This window comes from Schistocerca serialis, chromosome 3 (assembly GCF_023864345.2).
Source record: "Schistocerca serialis cubense isolate TAMUIC-IGC-003099 chromosome 3, iqSchSeri2.2, whole genome shotgun sequence".
In the NCBI taxonomy this organism is placed as follows: Eukaryota; Metazoa; Arthropoda; class Insecta; order Orthoptera; family Acrididae; genus Schistocerca; species Schistocerca serialis.
Window position 1 is genome coordinate 134,210,912 of NC_064640.1, and position 17,460 is coordinate 134,228,371.

At 43.3% G+C, this 17,460-nt stretch overlaps 1 protein-coding gene across 5 annotated transcripts in view; it reads left to right on the forward strand.

Moving 5' to 3' along the window:
• LOC126469834 (uncharacterized) overlaps window positions 1-17,460 on the forward strand; it is a 214,450-nt gene that overhangs the window by 94,475 nt on the left and 102,515 nt on the right. For all 5 annotated transcript variants that reach the window (XM_050097129.1, XM_050097126.1, XM_050097127.1 and 2 more), the window contains exon 4: window positions 16,012-16,139. In XM_050097129.1, coding sequence (XP_049953086.1) covers window positions 16,012-16,139 — 128 coding nt within the window. The remainder of the gene's footprint in view (window positions 1-16,011; window positions 16,140-17,460) is intronic.

A 17,460-nucleotide genomic window follows, 5' to 3' on the forward strand; every position in this document is an offset into this window, starting at 1 on the left:
TTAGCGGAATTTAAAACAGCTTTCATTAATGAGTACTGGTCTAGCAATAAGCAAAATGGAGTGTTGACAGAATTTTGGAGTGGCAAACGCTTCAGTGCGGGCAAGGAATCTATTAAAGAGTTTGCCAGGTCATGGATCTCACGTTTGTCACATTAGGCTGAAAAGCTAAAACCTGAAATGATAATACTAGGCCTTGAAGCCAAACTGCCATGGTATTGACAAACTAGAATTATATCCTCCCCTAGAGACAATCTGGATCGTTTCATTAAATATTTGGAACGTGTAGAGCGTGTGGCTGCCAATGAGGAGCAAGCACGTAATAACAAAAATGCTAATAACACTAGTAGTAATTTTAAGAACGAGCAGAATGGCAATGTAAACATCAGAACAGTAGGTGTTCGCCATCCTAAGAGGGGTAGGAATTGGAGAAATAATTATCAGCCGGCCGGAGTGGTCGTACGGTTCTAGGCTCTGCAGTCAGGAGCCGAGCGACCGCTACGGTCGCAGGTTCGAATCCCGCCTCGGGCATGGATGTGTGTGATGTCCTTAGGTTTAATTAGTTCTAAGTTCTAGGCGACTGATGACCTCAGAAGTTAAGTCGCATAGTGCTCAGAGCCATTTGAAATAATTATCAGAACCAACAATGGCATCCAAATGATAGTAATTTTGTTCCGAACAAAATTATGCAGGTAAACACCAGTGCGAAAAGCAATGCTGTGCCAGTTAACTATAATGGAAATAAAGGAAACAGTAGTAGGCCGAGGCAGGAAAACTAGTTGCCGTCTATGAGGACACTGGCGCTCACCAGGCGGTTACTTTTCCTAAGCCAGTAATTACAGTAATTGGTAAGACAGATCAGAATACTCAGACTGAACATGTGGATGACGGGTCGGTAGCATCTAAGGATACAGCAGAAATATTAGATCACTCACAGTATTTGATAGATGCCGTGATACAGACGCTTTCTAAGTGGGAAGAGAAAGAGAAGGCGCAGCAGTGTAACGGTAGGAAAGAGCTACAAAATACTGAATTGTCAGGTGAAGAAGCAGAAGAAATTCATGCTTATATTTACGATGAGGATGATGTGCTCTTATCTAAAGTGCCTGTGCAGGATGTTGATACTGTACTAATAGATTTAGGACAGGAGGTAAGTGAGAATGTAGAGGATAGCTTGTTGGGGGTCGATGAACCCAGTAGCTGTGACCAGTTGTCACTGGAGAAGGAACCCGACGATAGTAGTGAAAGTGGTTTAGCTGTAACTAGTGTTATGCCTGGTCTGGAGGCGCAGAATCGCTCAGACTACAGTAATTTGGGTCATGTTCAGCAAACTAAATGTAATGAAGTCGTGCGGTGTTTCGATTTGAAATTAATAGACCGACTGGTAAAGGCAGCTGAAAATGTAGTTCCCTACACACTTTGACCTAAATGTAATGAAGACAGATGTCGATCACTTTAGTTGGAGACAAATCCAAAAGGAACTATTGGATGAGTTTGAGGAACCACCTGTACAAATTAGAATAAGCCACCCTATACTAATAGTGAATATGTTGGGTATCAATGTACGTTGTCTCTTAGACAGTGGAAGTGAGGTGAGTGCCATATCTCAGTCCTTCTTTGATGTATTAGCTGGTAAAAGACAAGCTTACAGTAATGAGGGTATCAGGACTAAGAATAATTGGTGCTACTGGCAAGGTGTCAAAAACGCTAAAGCAAGAAGCTTTGCTGCCCTTTGATATTAATGGTAATTTAATTGATCATCCATGCTTAATTTTAAACAATCTCAGTATTGAGGTTTTAATTGCCATAGATTTCTTGTAGAAATATCAGAGTGTTGTTAACTTTGAAAGAAGCCACTTAAAAATGGGCTTGCCGATAACCAGAGTAATTACAGTACCTTTTATTGATGAACATGTAGTAACTAATGATGAAACTTGGGAGCTGCCTATACGAATTCTGAAAAATAGGAGATATTTGGGCGAAGGTGTTAATCTTAGTAAAAGTAAGCTAAACACAGAAGAAGAAGAAGAAGAAGCAATTATTTTGGACAAAATAGAAGCTAAATTGCAGGAAATCGATAAAATTTCAGCTAATCAGAAGGAAGAACTGAGACAGGTTTTAAAAAGGCATCATAAGGTATTTTCAAATCGACCTGGCTTGGTCAAAGGTTATGAATGTCAATTAAAAGTGAAACCTGGCCAAGTGTTTTTCATAGGAAAACCACATGCCAATGCATATAGGCTAGAGTACCCTAATAGTAAAAGACTATTAGGTCTCAGGAACGTGATCGACCTAAAGAAGTTCATAGGAAGTGAATGAATTCTGTAGGGAGGAAGTTGTTCTGTAACCTCTACACAGTGTGGCAGCTGTGCAGTCCCAGCTGTGTGAGATCTTCTTTCCCATTTCAGATTTCACTCACTCTTCATCTTTTCTATCCACCTAAAATTTCGACCTCTTATTTCCAACACATTAAATTTTCCGTTATGGTTATCAAGCCAATAATAAACTAATGAATTCTGTAGGGAGGAGGTTGTTCTGTAAACTCTACACAGTGTGGCAGCTGTGCAGTCCCACCTGTGTGATATCTTCTTTCCCATTTCAGGTCTCGCTCATTCTTCATCTTTCCTACCCACCAAAATTTCGGCTCTTACTCTCAAATACTAAAATCTTCCGGTATGATTATCAAGCCAATAATAAACTAATGAATTCTATAGGGAGAAGGGTTGTTCTGTAACCTCTACACAGTGTGGCAGCTGTGCAGTCCCAGCTGTGTGAGATCTTTTTTCCCATTTCAGATTTCACTCTATCTTCATCTTTCCTATCCACCAAAGTTTCGACTCCTTCTTTGCAATACAAAAATTTTCCGTCATTGCCATCAAGCCATGAGTTCTGTAACCATTCTACCCACCGATTAGTGAAGAAAATACCTAATGTGACAAACCTAACAGTGACATAAACAACAGATAAGTATGATGTAATTAATATACAAAGGTATTTGAGTAACAAGTATGTATAGAATCCTGGTAATATTATAAGTACAAAGTTGTTGTTTTATTGGAAATGGTCCACCAACAGTAATTTAAAAAGATATACAAATTCATGTACAAGCAGGATCTGAAGTGGCAGTGAAACCTATTGTATGCTGTAGAGCTAACTAATTAATAGTAAAAGAGATTGCTTTGTGTTATGAAAAATATGCAGATAAGTTGTGAAAATGAACTCACCTTGTGTAGCAAGGAATGGCAGTGTAATAGAATTGAACAGTGTTTGTGGTTGAGACGTGAAGGACACGTCCTTGAAATGTTTATAAGGTTGGAGCTGGCCATTATTTTGGTGTTGGGGGTGCGGTGACACACCTACATGTATTGAGGTTATGAGTTGGAGGCGTGAATGCGACCATAGGTACCCTTATGTTAGATGAGACAGAGCAGCTCATGGTGTCCTATAGGTTTAAGGAATTTAGCATTACGCTCGTCCATAATTACCTAATGCACTTTAGTGGTAAGTCGAGAGAGACTACCTGTGGTTTCAGCGTCCGATCGAGTGGAAATGGATTGCCACGTGAGCAAACTGATCAGCTGCAATACACTATAGATATGAAATAAACGTGCTATCCTATGCTTTAAATTTTAATGGAGTGAGTATTTCTTAAGTTCATACACTAGCAAAGTAAGTAAGTACATAGTTGCAGATGTGGAACTGACACAGCAGCAGAGGACCAATACGTGTATTTAGTAGTCAACTAAACGTAGTGTGTTTTGAACACTCAGAACTGTACTATTACAACAAGTTACTCACATGTACAAAGAAGCTGAGAAGACAACTACTAATCAAATATATTCATACTATCTCTAAGAATAAGGTAATCGAAGATGAGTCAGCTAAGTAAATAAAATACCAATGTATCAAGAATGTACCGAGCATTGGTTCAGTGTCCGGCCCAGAAATAATAAATTGAAATTAAATAGGATTTATGATTGTATGCCTTGAGCATAAATTTTATTTAGTACGTGACTAACGGCGTTTTGAGCCATTTGTTTATCGATTTTATGACAGTTAAGTAACCGCGAGAGTAAAATTGAAAAAGTTCTGTTAACTTTGTTCCAGTAACATATTGAAAGATAAAATGTATATATCTCCATTTCATTGTGACCCACCCTTAGATATTAAGTGAACAGAGTCTGAGGCACTCTTTTTGTTTGTTCTACAGGACAAACCAGATAATGGCAGCCTGGTAGCTGCGTGAAAGCGTGGAGTGACTTGGACACAACTCACAGTGACCCCTCCCCTTTCCCCAAATAATTTAGAGTGAACGTGAAGGACGCACACCATAGCAACTTCCCCTCCTCTACCCTTGTGAATGGAAGTGTAAAACGCTAGCCAAAGCGGCTACAACCACGTGTGTAAAAATGAAATTGTCATGATTTGTGAAATTTTCTTTCAGGTTTAGAAAGACTGCTAAGATATAATTATCTGTTTATGTATCATGAATAACTGTGTTATTTTCTTTGAATTGGTGTATGTAAAAATGTATTTAATGGATTTAAGATTTTTCATATTTTATGTGTTTATCTGTCTAAGGCAATATGTATGCCAAAGTGTTTCATTGATTTTGCTTAAATTTTAAGTGATAATGTTGCTTATTAAGCAGTGAACATCCCAGCAATTTAAATAATTGAAGCAGGTAATAAGTTTTCTTTTAATATTTCTTTATGTTTACGTTTCAATTTTAATTTTTCATAGGGAGTTAAGCTGTACTCTTGCTTCCCTTTTTGTAATTAATTTTTTTCCCATTTACATTAAAAAAAATAATTAAGTAGAGGGTGATGTAGGGAAGCAGCCTACTCACGCCTTATAAAATTCACATCAGTCTTTCCATTGTGTGCCAGCCTAGTCCGCTGTAACTAGATCTGACGTCATAAATGTTGCGCAATACTTTAAAAATCAAGTAAATAATCTGAAACGTTTCTAGCATGTCAGGAGTAATACTAAATCAATATGAGTTGAATATCAGTTCAATAACTTTAACCATTTTCGAAATTTGGACCTTTTTCTGTAAAAATCATTGGCACAACAGAAAAGAGCTAGAAACTTAAAAACTTATATTTAGATTCCTTTTTCATAATAGTTTAGTAGAAACAGTATTCTGGATCTCACAAATTAAAATTTTAGTTGAAATTCATGATTTTCTGGTTTTTGTCTTAGAAATTAAGGAAGCAAGATAGATTAAGTAAGGGAATAAATAAAGCTAGGATGTTTAAATTTAAGTAGAAGGGAGATCCGCTATAATCATAAAGATGTGAGAAGTTTCAACTGAATAAGAATAAAACTATAGCGATAGCGTATCTCCAAAGGACAAGTTCAGAGCTCGTCTACTGCGTGTAGTGTAATTAAATTAATTCTCTCGCCCAAAATATTTGACTTAGCCACGTCAGACTTTTATTATGATTACTTACCTGTGTGCTGATTGCACATTTAAATTGAGAGCTTCATCGGCCATCAGCAAAGGAAGCAATGATTTATTCGATAACTTAAAGTGGGGCATTACTAGCCCAGCGGCTAGTCGGGAGAGCGGATTTCATCAGGCGTTCCCTTAGCCGTCCGCACTGCGGCTTTATATGTAAGAACGCTGCGCGAGAAAAAAGGCCCCAGTTCTCTCCAGACGCTGATTAGCGCACCACTTGTGCCGGGAGTCGCGTCGCATCGGTATCATTGCTATAAACAGCCTCGGATGCCGTAATAAGTTACTCGGGATACGCGTAACCATGAAATCGTTTTCGAGTGAAGTGTTAATTGGTTCAAATGGCTCTGAGCACTATGGGACTTAACATCTATGGTCATCAGTCCCCTAGAACTTAGAACTACTTAAACCTAACTAACCTAAGGACAGCACACAACACCCAGCCATCACGAGGCAGAGAAAATCCCTGACCCCGCCGGGAATCGAACCCGGGAACCCGGGCGTGGGAAGCGAGAACGCTACCGCACGACCACGAGATGCGGGCTAAAGTGTTAATTCTGGGATGACTTTAATGATCTATCTTCAGTTTGCGTATGTCGTATTTTCACGTGCCGCCGCGGGACAGACATTCTGCCATTATTTAGCGTGGCGTTTGATGAACATTATCATCAAATTATGGCGAGCATTCACTTAAACATTTAATTTGAACAGTTATAGTTGCATCAGCGCATTAGACTCTGAAGTGCTCTGTTAGTTGGATTGTGTGGATTCTTTTTGGTCTGTGACTTTCAGAATATAGTGAACATTTTAGAGAAAATGGTTTTTGAATATGAATCCCAGACAATCTCCTAATTCCTCGGAGCTATAAGCTGTAGCTATAAATGTATTTCTCAGATGAAGTGGGCACTAGGAATTCTAATTAAGGCTTCACGTTTTTCTAATCACTTTCTGGTTGCCAATATTGTAGTTAGAGAGCCAGTGTTGAGAACGGCAAACAACAGCATTAAATAATAGGCACATTTAAATAAAAATTATTCCACCCGCCGCCCCACACCCCCATTTTACTTCCATGGCAGAAGACCAGCAGATCCTACGACGGAAACGTGGTCGGTCAGCCCCTGGATTGGACAGAATTTTAAATGAACGTGTCTGCCGCCTTCTGCATACGCCTCTCCTCTTGTTCACCAAGATTTTAAACGTTTGTTTCACGTCTGGCCTTTCCCCCCCTCAGTGGAAGCAAGCCAAGCTGACTGCAATCCCCAAGTGGTTCAAGGACCCTACAGTTCCCACCAACAACAGGCCCATCAGCCTCTTAAGTACCATGGCGAAGGTCCTTGAATCTGTGAACCTCCACCGACTTTCCCAACCTCTGGCGGTGGCTGGGACGATGAGACCTGAACAGTTCGGATTTACTTCGCACCTCTCTGCTGAACTTCAGGTCCTACAAATCGCTGAACACGTCAGCAAAGGCTTCAACACCGCTAAGTCGACAGCTGCCGTTTTTCTGGACTTGCAGACGCCTACTACAAGATCTGGCACTACAACCTCGTGCACAAGATGCTGACACAGACTCCTATACCAGATATCTATGTCGAGATTGTGGATGACTTCCTCCGCTGTAGGACCTTCCTAGTGGCTCAACGGGTAACGCGTTCTGGCATTCGCCAATTGTCGGCAGGCATTCCACAAGGATCGGTGCTGTGGCCTGTTCTTTTTAATATCTATGTGAATGATACGCTGGTCATCCCTGAGTGCCACCTGGCACAATATTCTGACGACACAGCACTATGTACGACTGGCTGTATCACTGATGCCGTCGTCGCCCACCTCCAACGACAGGTGGACGCCACCTGGTGCCAGACAAACAAAATAGCTCTTAATGTCGCCAACACTTCGGCAGTCAATATTTCGATTGCAGGCGGGCAGGTACCCTGGTCCCCGACGACCATCTATCTGGGGGTCCAGATGGACCACAACTTGCTATTCCTCTGTCATGCAGAGTATGTCGCCAACAAGGGGCAAAAGCTGACCAGGGCTTTGTACCCCCTCTTCAACAGTAGGGAACTTAACCTACATACCAAGCTCTGCATCTACCGAGCAGTTATCCTGCCTGCCCTCACGTATGGCTCTGTTGCATGGGCCACGATTAGTGTCACCAAGATGTGGACGTTGCAGCACCTGCAGAACAAGGCTCTCAGGTGGAGCCTGCACGCCCCACCGCTCATGATAATTGTGATGCTTCATGAGGAAGCGGATATCGTCCCACTGAAGATGACCATATGCAACAATGCGCAGTGGTTGTATGAGAAAGTGGATGCCCTGCAGGATACTGTCCGTGGGTTACACCACATTGGGACCACACTTCCACACTGCTGGCATTGACATCCGGTTCCTTTAACCATCCTAGAGGAATTGGATTCCAACAACGGCTAACGATTGGCCTGGCACGCCTTCCACGGATGCATTCTTTTACAGGAATAGCCCCCCCACTCTATGTCCACCACTTTCCCACCCTAGGTGCCCATGTCCGGCTGAGTTTTTCTGCCTGACTGATGTAGTACTGTCACCGTTGGAGGGTTGTACGGGACTCCAAGTCCCACCTCCACATCTCCAAAGTGAATTGCAGTGATGCAGTGTCACTGCCCTGTGTATGAATTTACTGCCTCTCCAACACAGTTAGACCTTCAACGACCAGTGATGCTGTATTGCAACATACCACATATGAAAAACAAAAAAAAACGGTCACGGCCTTCTGCATCTCTGCGCTACCTCCTGGCTTGCCTTCCCCCTCCATCTCCCACCCCAGCCGTCTTCTGCCCCTTGGTGCGCCTCCCAACCCCCATGCTTTTCCTCCCACCCTCTCCGGCTACTGTGTCCCCTCCTTTCCCTCCTCTCAGGCCGCGGCAGGTCCCTCCCGGCAGTATTTACCGCGTTATTACAAATGATTGAAGTGATTTCACAGCTCTACAATAACTTTATTATTTGAGATATTTTCACAATGCTTTGCACACACGTACAAAAACTCAAAAAGTTTTTTTAGGCATTCACAAATGTTCGATATGTGCCCCTTTAGTGATTCGGCAGACATCAAGCCGATAATCAAGTTCCTCCCACACTCAGCACAGGATGTCCCCATCAATGAGTTCGAAAGCATCGTTGATGCGAGCTCGCAGTTCTGGCACGTTCCTTGGTAAAGGAGGTTTAAACACTGAATCTTTCACATAACCCCACAGAAAGAAATCGCATGGGGTTAAGTCGGGAGAGCGTGGAGGCCATGACATGAATTGCTGATCATGATCTCCACCACGACCGATCCATCGGTTTTCCAATCTCCTGTTTAAGAAATGCCGAACATCATGATGGAAGTGCGGTGGAGCACCATCTTGTTGAAAGATGAAGTCGGCGCTGTCGGTCTCCAGTTGTGGCATGAGCCAATTTTCCAGCATGTCCAAATACACGTATCCTGTAACGTTTTTTTCGCAGAAGAAAAAGGGGTAGTAAACTTTAAACCGTGAGATTGCACAAAACACGTTAACTTTTGGTGAATTGCGAATTTGCTGCACGAATGCGTGAGGATTCTCTACCGCCCAGATTCGCACATTGTGTCTGTTCACTTCACCATTAAGAAAAAATGTTGCTTCATCACTGAAAACAAGTTTCGCACTGAACGCATCCTCTTCCGTGAGCTGTTGCAACCGCGCCGAAAATTCAAAGCGTTTGACTTTGTCATCGGGTGTCAGGGCTTGTAGCAATTGTAAACTGTAAGGCTTCTGCTTTAGCCTTTTCCGTAAGATTTTCCAAACCGTCGGCTGTGGTACGTTTAGCTCCCTGCTTGCTTTATTCGTCGACTTCCGCGGGCTACGCGTTAAACCGTTTCTTCGCTCACTGCAGGCCGACCCGTTGATTTCCCCTTACAGAGGCATCCAGAAGCTTTAAACTGCGCATACCATCGCCGAATGGAGTTAGCATTTGGTGGGTCTTTGTTGAACTTCGTCCTGAAGTGTCGTTGCACTGTTATGACTGACTGATGTGAGTGCATTTCAAGCACGACATACGCTTTCTCGGCTCCTGTCGCCATTTTGTCTCACTACGCTCTCGAGCGCTCTGGCAGCAGAAACCTGAAGTGCGGCTTCAGCCGAACAAAACTTTATGAGTTTTTCTATGTATCTGTAGTGTGTCGTGACCATATGTCAATGAATGGAGCTACAGTGAATTTATGAAATCGCTTCAATCATTTGTAATAGCCCTGTACTTTTCGTCGTGTGTGCTCCATCTCATACAGTGGTTTTAAAGTGTCGTTGTTCTGGTGTGTTTTAATACTGTGGCCAACCTTTAACTTGTGCATGTGACTTCAGTGTTTCTTACGTGCTATGCAAATCGCCAACTGTGTTTTTTAACTTTATGTGGACATTTTTTTAAACTGTCCACAATGAACATCTCTGTGTAAGTGTATACTTTAAACACTACTGTCTCTTCTTATTCTGTTCTCGTGTCCCCCTTTATCACATTTTGTATGTATCGTTTTCATCTTTTATTAAATCTAACATTCCGCTGAAGAGTGGCGGATTATGCCGCTGCCAACCCTTCCCTGCCCATATGGGGCAGGGGAATGAAATCACAATAAAGGGAAAAAAAGACGATCACGGCTGTTAAGACGCAGCCAGCCAAGAGAAGAAGTCTGCTCTGGATCCAGCACCACCGATCGCACGCCGCTGGTGCCACTAAGGGACCTCGGTACCGGATTGCGGGCCTGTTGGTATTCTGTCCGACTTACTTCACAAGATTGTGAACTCGTACAGACAGTAACTTAAGTGTTAATCTGTTCCAACGTGCTCCCCTCAAGGAGACTGAGGACTTAAACATTTGATAGTTATGTAGTAGAGAACGAACTCTGACTGAGAAAGTCTTCCTTTTGTTGTCTCAAGAACTTGCATTTATATATACTAAGATGGTATCTGTTCTTTCGGACATGTCCGAAAGAACAGATACCATCGGTAACCATGCAGCTCGTTAGAATGAAATTACAGTGAAATGAACACCCTTAGCTGCTTACAGGCGTTGACAGATGAAAATGCGTGCCCCAATCGGGACTCGAACCCAGGATCTCCTGCCTACATGGTAGACGCTCTATCCATCTGAGCCACCGAGGACACAGAGGATAGCGTGACTGCAGGGATTTATCTCTGGCACGCCTCCCGTGAAACCCACATTCTCAATGTATTGTCCCGCACTACATTCGTAGTGCCCCCACCCATTACACTCCTTACTCGCGGCGCGTTGTCGATTCCCGTAAGAGTTCGGGCAGTGTTTGTGCATTCGCACAGAAGAGGAAGATGGTGAAGTGGCCGGTGAGCCTTAACCATACAGGGTGTTACAAAAAGGTACGGCCAAACTTTCAGGAAACATTCCCCTCACACAAATAAAGAAAAGATGTTATGTGGACATTTGTCCGGAAACGCTTAATTTCCAAGTTAGAGCTAATTTTGCTTTCGTCCACCTTCGCTCAATGGAGCATGTTATCATGATTTCATACGGGATACTCTACCTGTGCTGCTAGAACATGTGCCTTTACAAGTGCGACACAACATGTGGTTCATGCACGATGGAGCTCCTGCACATTTCAGTCGAAGTGTTCGTGCGCTTCTCAACAACAGATGCGGTGACTGATGGATTGGTAGAGGCGGACCAATTCCATGGCCTCCACGCTCTCCTGACCTCAACCCTCTTGACTTTCATTTATGGGGGCATTTGAAAGCACTTGTCTACGTAACCCCGGTACCAAATGTAGAGACTCTTTGTGCTCATATTGTGGATAGCTGTGATACAATACGCCATTCTCCAGGGCTGCATCAGCGCATCAGGGATTCCATGCGACGGAGGGTGGATGCATGTATCCTCGCTAATGGAGGACATTTTGAACATTTCCTGTAACAAAGTGTTTGAAGTCACGCTGGTACGTTCTGTTGCTGTGTGTTTCCATTCCATGATTAATGTGATTTGAAGACAAGTAATAAAATGAGCTCTAACATGGAAGGTAAGTGTTTCCGAACACATGTCCACATAACATATTTTCTTTCTTTGTGTGTGAGGAATGTTTTCTGAAAGTTTGGCCGTACCTTTTTGTAACACCCTGTATATATACTAAGATGGTATCTGTTCTTTCGGACATGTCCGAAAGAACAGATACCATCGGTAATCATGCAGCTCGTTGGAATGAAACTACAATGAAATGAACACCCTTAGCTGCTTACAGGCGTTGACGGACGTCAACGGGGTCAGAATGCACAAACAGTGCCTGAACTCTTATGGGAATCGGCAACGCGCCGCAAGTAATGAGTATAATGGCCGGGGGCACTACGAATGTAGTGCGGGACAATACATTGAGAGTGTGGGTTTCGCGGGAGGCGTGCCAGAGATAAATCCCTACAGTCGCGCTATCCTCTGTGTCCTCGGTGGCTCAGATGGATAGAGCATCTGCCATGTAAGCAGGAGATCCTGGGTTCGAGTACCGGTCGGGGCACACATTTACATCTTTCCCCGTTGACGTCTGTCAACGCCTGTAAGCAGCTAAGGGTGTTCATTTCATTGTAACTTGCATTTAGTTGTGAACTTATTTCCCTGTTAGGACAGAGTTACAAAGTTGACTGCTTGGTTCTTTTCCCAGTCAATGGAGACCATTTGTGTTGCAATCATTGTGGTCTTAAATATAGAGGATGAACTGTATGCTCGTGTACTTCTTGTAGAAGTGTTCAAAGTCGACGTACTTCAATTGGCTTTCGTACAAGGGTGGAAGGAGTTCCGAAACAGAAAAGTTTGTAAGCTCTTCGTGCACAGTCGTGGTTAAAGTACACCACGCATGGTGAAATGACGCTATTCAGAACCGACGCTGGGGCAAATGTGGTGCACCATGGGCCATAAATGATCAGAGTGAAGAGCTCTGTAGATGTGCACGGGTGAACACACGTGCAATTGTTGATCAGGTGATTACCTAGATGAACCAAGGGGCTACCAACAGTGTCTCCTGAAGGACCATTCAGCGAACATTGCTGCATATTGTCCTCCGCAGCAGGTGCCTGGTTCATGCACCCATGTGTACTGCTGTCCATTGGTGACAAAGGCTGGAATTTACATGCCAATACCGCAAGTGGACGTGCAATGAGTGGCGACAGGTCGCTTTTTCAGGTGAATCACGTTTTATGATCCATCGGACAGATGACCATTGGCGTGTACCGCGTGTAACGTCTGTGAGCAAACACTGATGTTGGAGCAGGGAGCGTTATGGTCTAGGAACTGTTTTCGTGGCATTCCCTGGGTGATCTCGTCATTCTGGAAGGCAGAATGGATCAACAGAAGTACGCAAATATCCTCGGGGACCGTGCTTACCCCTACATACAGGTTGTTTTTCCTCGGCACGATGGCATCTACCAGCAGGACAATGCAACGTGTTACACTGCTCGCAGTGTGCGTGTATGGTTTGAAGAGCACCAGTATGAGCTTTCCGTACTCTCCCGGCCACAAAATTCCCCCGATTTAAAACTAGCCGAGAATCTGTGGGACCATCTCGATCGGGTTGTTCGCGTCATGGATCCTCAAGCGAGAAAACTAGTCCAGCAGCAGCAGGCCACTGCAGTGGAGTCAGCATGACTCCACATTCCCGTCGGTATCTGCAAGAACCCCACTGACTTCTTCCTTCATGTCTTGCAGCAGTCTGACAGCAAAAGGTGGTTGTTCAGGCTTTTAACAGATGGTCACGTTAATGTGAGTGGGCACTATAGTGCCAAGCCCATATTCTCCCGTAACTGTATCTTCCATTTTTCCACCTCTGCCGTGTTGCCATATGATGATCTAATTCTCATCTCTGTTTACATACTGTACTGAATTGCATGATCAATATCTCCAAATACTTTCTCTACCTCTTCATCCTCACCTCATCTTGAGATACAAATATTTTTTTTTTTTTTTGGAAGGGGTCCATCTTGGACAAAACCCAATTTTATCGTTTCTTCTGTTTCCCAGACATGTTTCGGCATCACGAAAGGGCTTTTATTTTCTTTATATTGACCAAGAAAAATGTCCTTTACTACTTATACACATAATTTGAGTTTTGAAGACGGTATTATATAAAGTGAAAAATAATTTTTTTATATATACCTTGTTACCACATGCTATAGATTTCCTGGGTTAAGTTTTCTATTGCACTTGATTTTTTTTACAGTTTGTGATCTGCAATCATATAGAACTTAATGCAGAAAAATTTACTTCGAAAATTTGTGACTGGGAATCTTCTCTGACCTCAGAGAACTACCAGACAACACCAATCCTTAAAAACACCCACGCATCCACTCACGCCCCACACACACTTACAATCACACAATCTTCAACATAGAATAAGTTAATGTTAGGCCTAACCATAGCATTCCCAGTCGTAAAATTTCGAAGTAAACAGCTTTTCTACATTAAGTTCTACATGGTTGTAGATGACAAATTGAGAAAGAAAGCAAGTGCACTAAGATACAAAAACCCAAGAAAAACACAGAATATGATAACAAGGCAAAATACAAAACTTTGTCTGTTTTTCAAATTTGTAAATGTTGTCTTAATAGCTCAGATTAATGTGTACAAGTAGTAAAGAGCATTTTTCCTGTTTAACTGAAAGGAAATAGGAAGTCCACTGATGAGCTGAAACTTCAGCGAATCATGTCTGGGAAATAGAAGAAAAGATAAAATTGTGTTTTCCTCAAGGTGGATGCCCTCCAAAACCAAATCGGCGTCTTCTGATTGTGACGTCGGCTTGTATACCTTAACTATTACTGTTTTGGCTGGTCTGTTGTCGATTCTGATGAGAAAAATGGTATCACTAAAGTGTTCACAGAAACCTGCTCTCTGCGCTACCTTCATATTCATGAGGAATTCTACATCTATGACACTATTCACTGCTGCTGTTGATATTAGCCTATTTTTTAACCTCATATCCTTTTTTCTTTCAATTTCACTGCACTGGCCAGCACTGTATTTAGATTGAGCATTTGCATTTCCTTTTTCCAATTTTTTTGGCTTCTCTACAATATTCCACACCATAGTTCGTCGCTTTTTTTATTCAATTTCTACCTCGTGGTCATTTCTCTCTTGGCAGTCCCGTCCTGAAGACTCGAATGAGGAACAAATTTGGGACTTTTTGTCAATAGGGTGATTACCATAAAACATTTTCAGTTACAGTTCCCATCTCCTGTGGATTACATTATGTGTCTTCAATGCAGCGGTTTCTATTGCCTTCTGCACACTTGTGTCATTGATTTTTCTGCCCTCAAGGGCAGCTGCCGATCTCAATGGCAAGTGGATGGCCCATACTTCTGGCCGCTTCTCTGCCCTCTTTAACAAGGCTGATGGCAGAACGATTGTGACTGCTTCTTTCGGGAACCATCAGTCCCCTATGCTCTGCATAATTTTAGTTTTACGGGATCATTAATGAGCGGATTCAGCTGAATATGGCATATCCGAAGAATCTTATCGACTCTCCTCCTCTCCAAATTGAGGTTGTTATCAAGAGAGGCTGGTGTTATGCAACACCTCCTAAGAGTGACTAATTCTCTGTCCAGTGTGCTTACATTTAACTACCAAGGTGAGAGTTTTCTGGCCTTCTCTTACATTTAACTTGGAATAATGAAAAATGGTCATTAAACATGAATTTCGAATGTACACATAATAACAATAATAATTCACTCTAAGACACCATGAAGGAATTTTCCAAACAGCACCGAAATCTGCAGGTGTGATGTACATGTACAGACAAACAAATGATTACAATTTCAAATTAAATGGAAGATTCTTTCAAGAGAAAGAAGTTCACAAATTGAGCAAGTCAGCAATGCGGTGGTCCACCTCTGGCACTTATGCAAGCAGTTATACTGCTTGGCATTGATTGACAGTCGTTGGATGTCCTCCTTAGGAAGATCGTGCCAAATTCTGTCCAATTGGCGCATTAGATCATCAGTATAACAAGTTGGTTGGAGGGCTTTGCCCATAATGTTTCAAACGTTCTCAACTGTTCAACTTGCTGGCCAAGGTATGGTTTGGCAAGCTTATAGAAAAGCAACAGAAACTCTCGCCACGTGCGGTCGGGCATTATCTTGCTGAAATGTAAGCTCTGGATGGCTTGCCATGAAGAGCAACAAAACGGGGTGTAAAATGTCGTCGATATACTGCTGCGCTATAAGGGTGTCACAGATGACAACTAAGGGGGTCCTGATATGAAATGAAATGGCAACCCCGGCCATCACTCCTGGTTGTCGGGTTATATAGAAATTAAAAATACTAGACAGGTGGGGGGCTGACCTTAGATTCCCCCCCCCCCCCACCTTTGACAGGCACATACGTTTCGCCATTGGGCACAAGGGGAGGTGGGGAAGGTAAATTCCAAGAAAGAACAGTTTACTGATATTGCGATTTCAGGAATGCTGACTTCAGCATTTTCCAGGAGTGATGGCGCTGTGTCAGCAGTTTTTTGCCAGAACTCTCACTGTCCTCTTACTTACGTTGTCTGTTTTCTTTTCCAGAAATCCAGTCCGCGATGAGGGCCTACATGGATCAGATGTCCAACTCCTGGCGAGAGTATGTGCAGCTCCTGTCACATGGCGTGACACACGCCACACAACTGTTCATTCCCCTCGCGTTTGAATACATGGTAAGTGGTGCTTTCTTCCCTCTTTTCAGCTGTGTTAAATGTACGAAGGGGGTGGGAATGTGGCACAGACAGCCAGTGTCAGAGGTTAGTTCTCGGAGTCTGTTTTCTGATTTATCTGGCTCACACTGTCTTTGTCTCTCCAACTACAATGTTAATTCTGTGCGCTGGCCGGAGTGGCTGAGTGGTTCTAGGCACTTCAGTCTGGAACCGCACTGCTGCTACGGTCGCAGGTTCGAATCCTGCCTCAGACATGGATGTATGTGATGTCCTTAGGTTAGTTAGATTCAAGTAGTTCTAAGTTCTAGGCCGGCCGAAGTGGCCGCGCGGTTCTGGCGCTGCAGTCTGGAACCGCGAGACCGCTACGGTCGCAGGTTCGAATCCTGCCTCGGGCATGGATGTGTGTGATGTCCTTAGGTTAGTTAGGTTTAACTAGTTCTAAGTTCTAGGGGACTAACGACCTCAGCAGTTGAGTCCCACAGTGCTCAGAGCCATTTGAACCATTCTAAGTTCTAGGGGACTGATGACCACAGATGTTGAGTCCCATAGTGCTCAGAGCCATTTGAACCATTTTTTAATTCTGTGCAAGTGTTCTGATGCACCTGCATGTCATGTGGGGCTATTAGACAAGGAGAGCAAAGTCGGAACAGACAAGGATGGGGAAGAAATTCTTCCAATCTCTTGTTTTCAATTTCTCAGAATTTCTTAAATAGATTTGGAAAACTTCATACCAGATCGTGCTGTACAAGCCTAAGCTCGTTGGTTACAAATTGAGAGGAGATAGGTCTACATTCCAGTAACTGCCATTTGCTAATTCAGAATCTGTTGCTCCCAAGGGGTGTAAGAGAGAAGGGGGGGCTGGAAGGAGGTAGTAAAACGTTACATAGCCAGTGATTCAGTATTTAATAAAGTATCAGACAAATGTTTGTGCACTGTATAGCCAACCCTTGGGGTAATGTGGGACAGTGTCAGGAGGTGGGGTGGCCAGGGTTGACACTAGATGGCAGGCCGATGAGACCCAGGAATGAGCGACTGCCAGAATTAACACTTTACTTTTAACTTATGCATTATTTCTGTGGCGTGGTAGATACGCTATCACGCCCTTGCCCCACAGGAGTGTGTCGGTAATCAGTTAGCCAGCTGGCTGCAACATGTGCTGGTACACTGCTTTGTTGAAATCTGCACTCGTTGCTTGGCCCATGGCTATTTTGAGTGAGCCACAACACTGAAATCGGCGGCGTGTACTGGGAACTTGCAGAAGTAGCTCCTCTTTGCTGAATGACCACACCCAAATGGCCATGGCGAGTAGCAAGAGGCGCGCCTA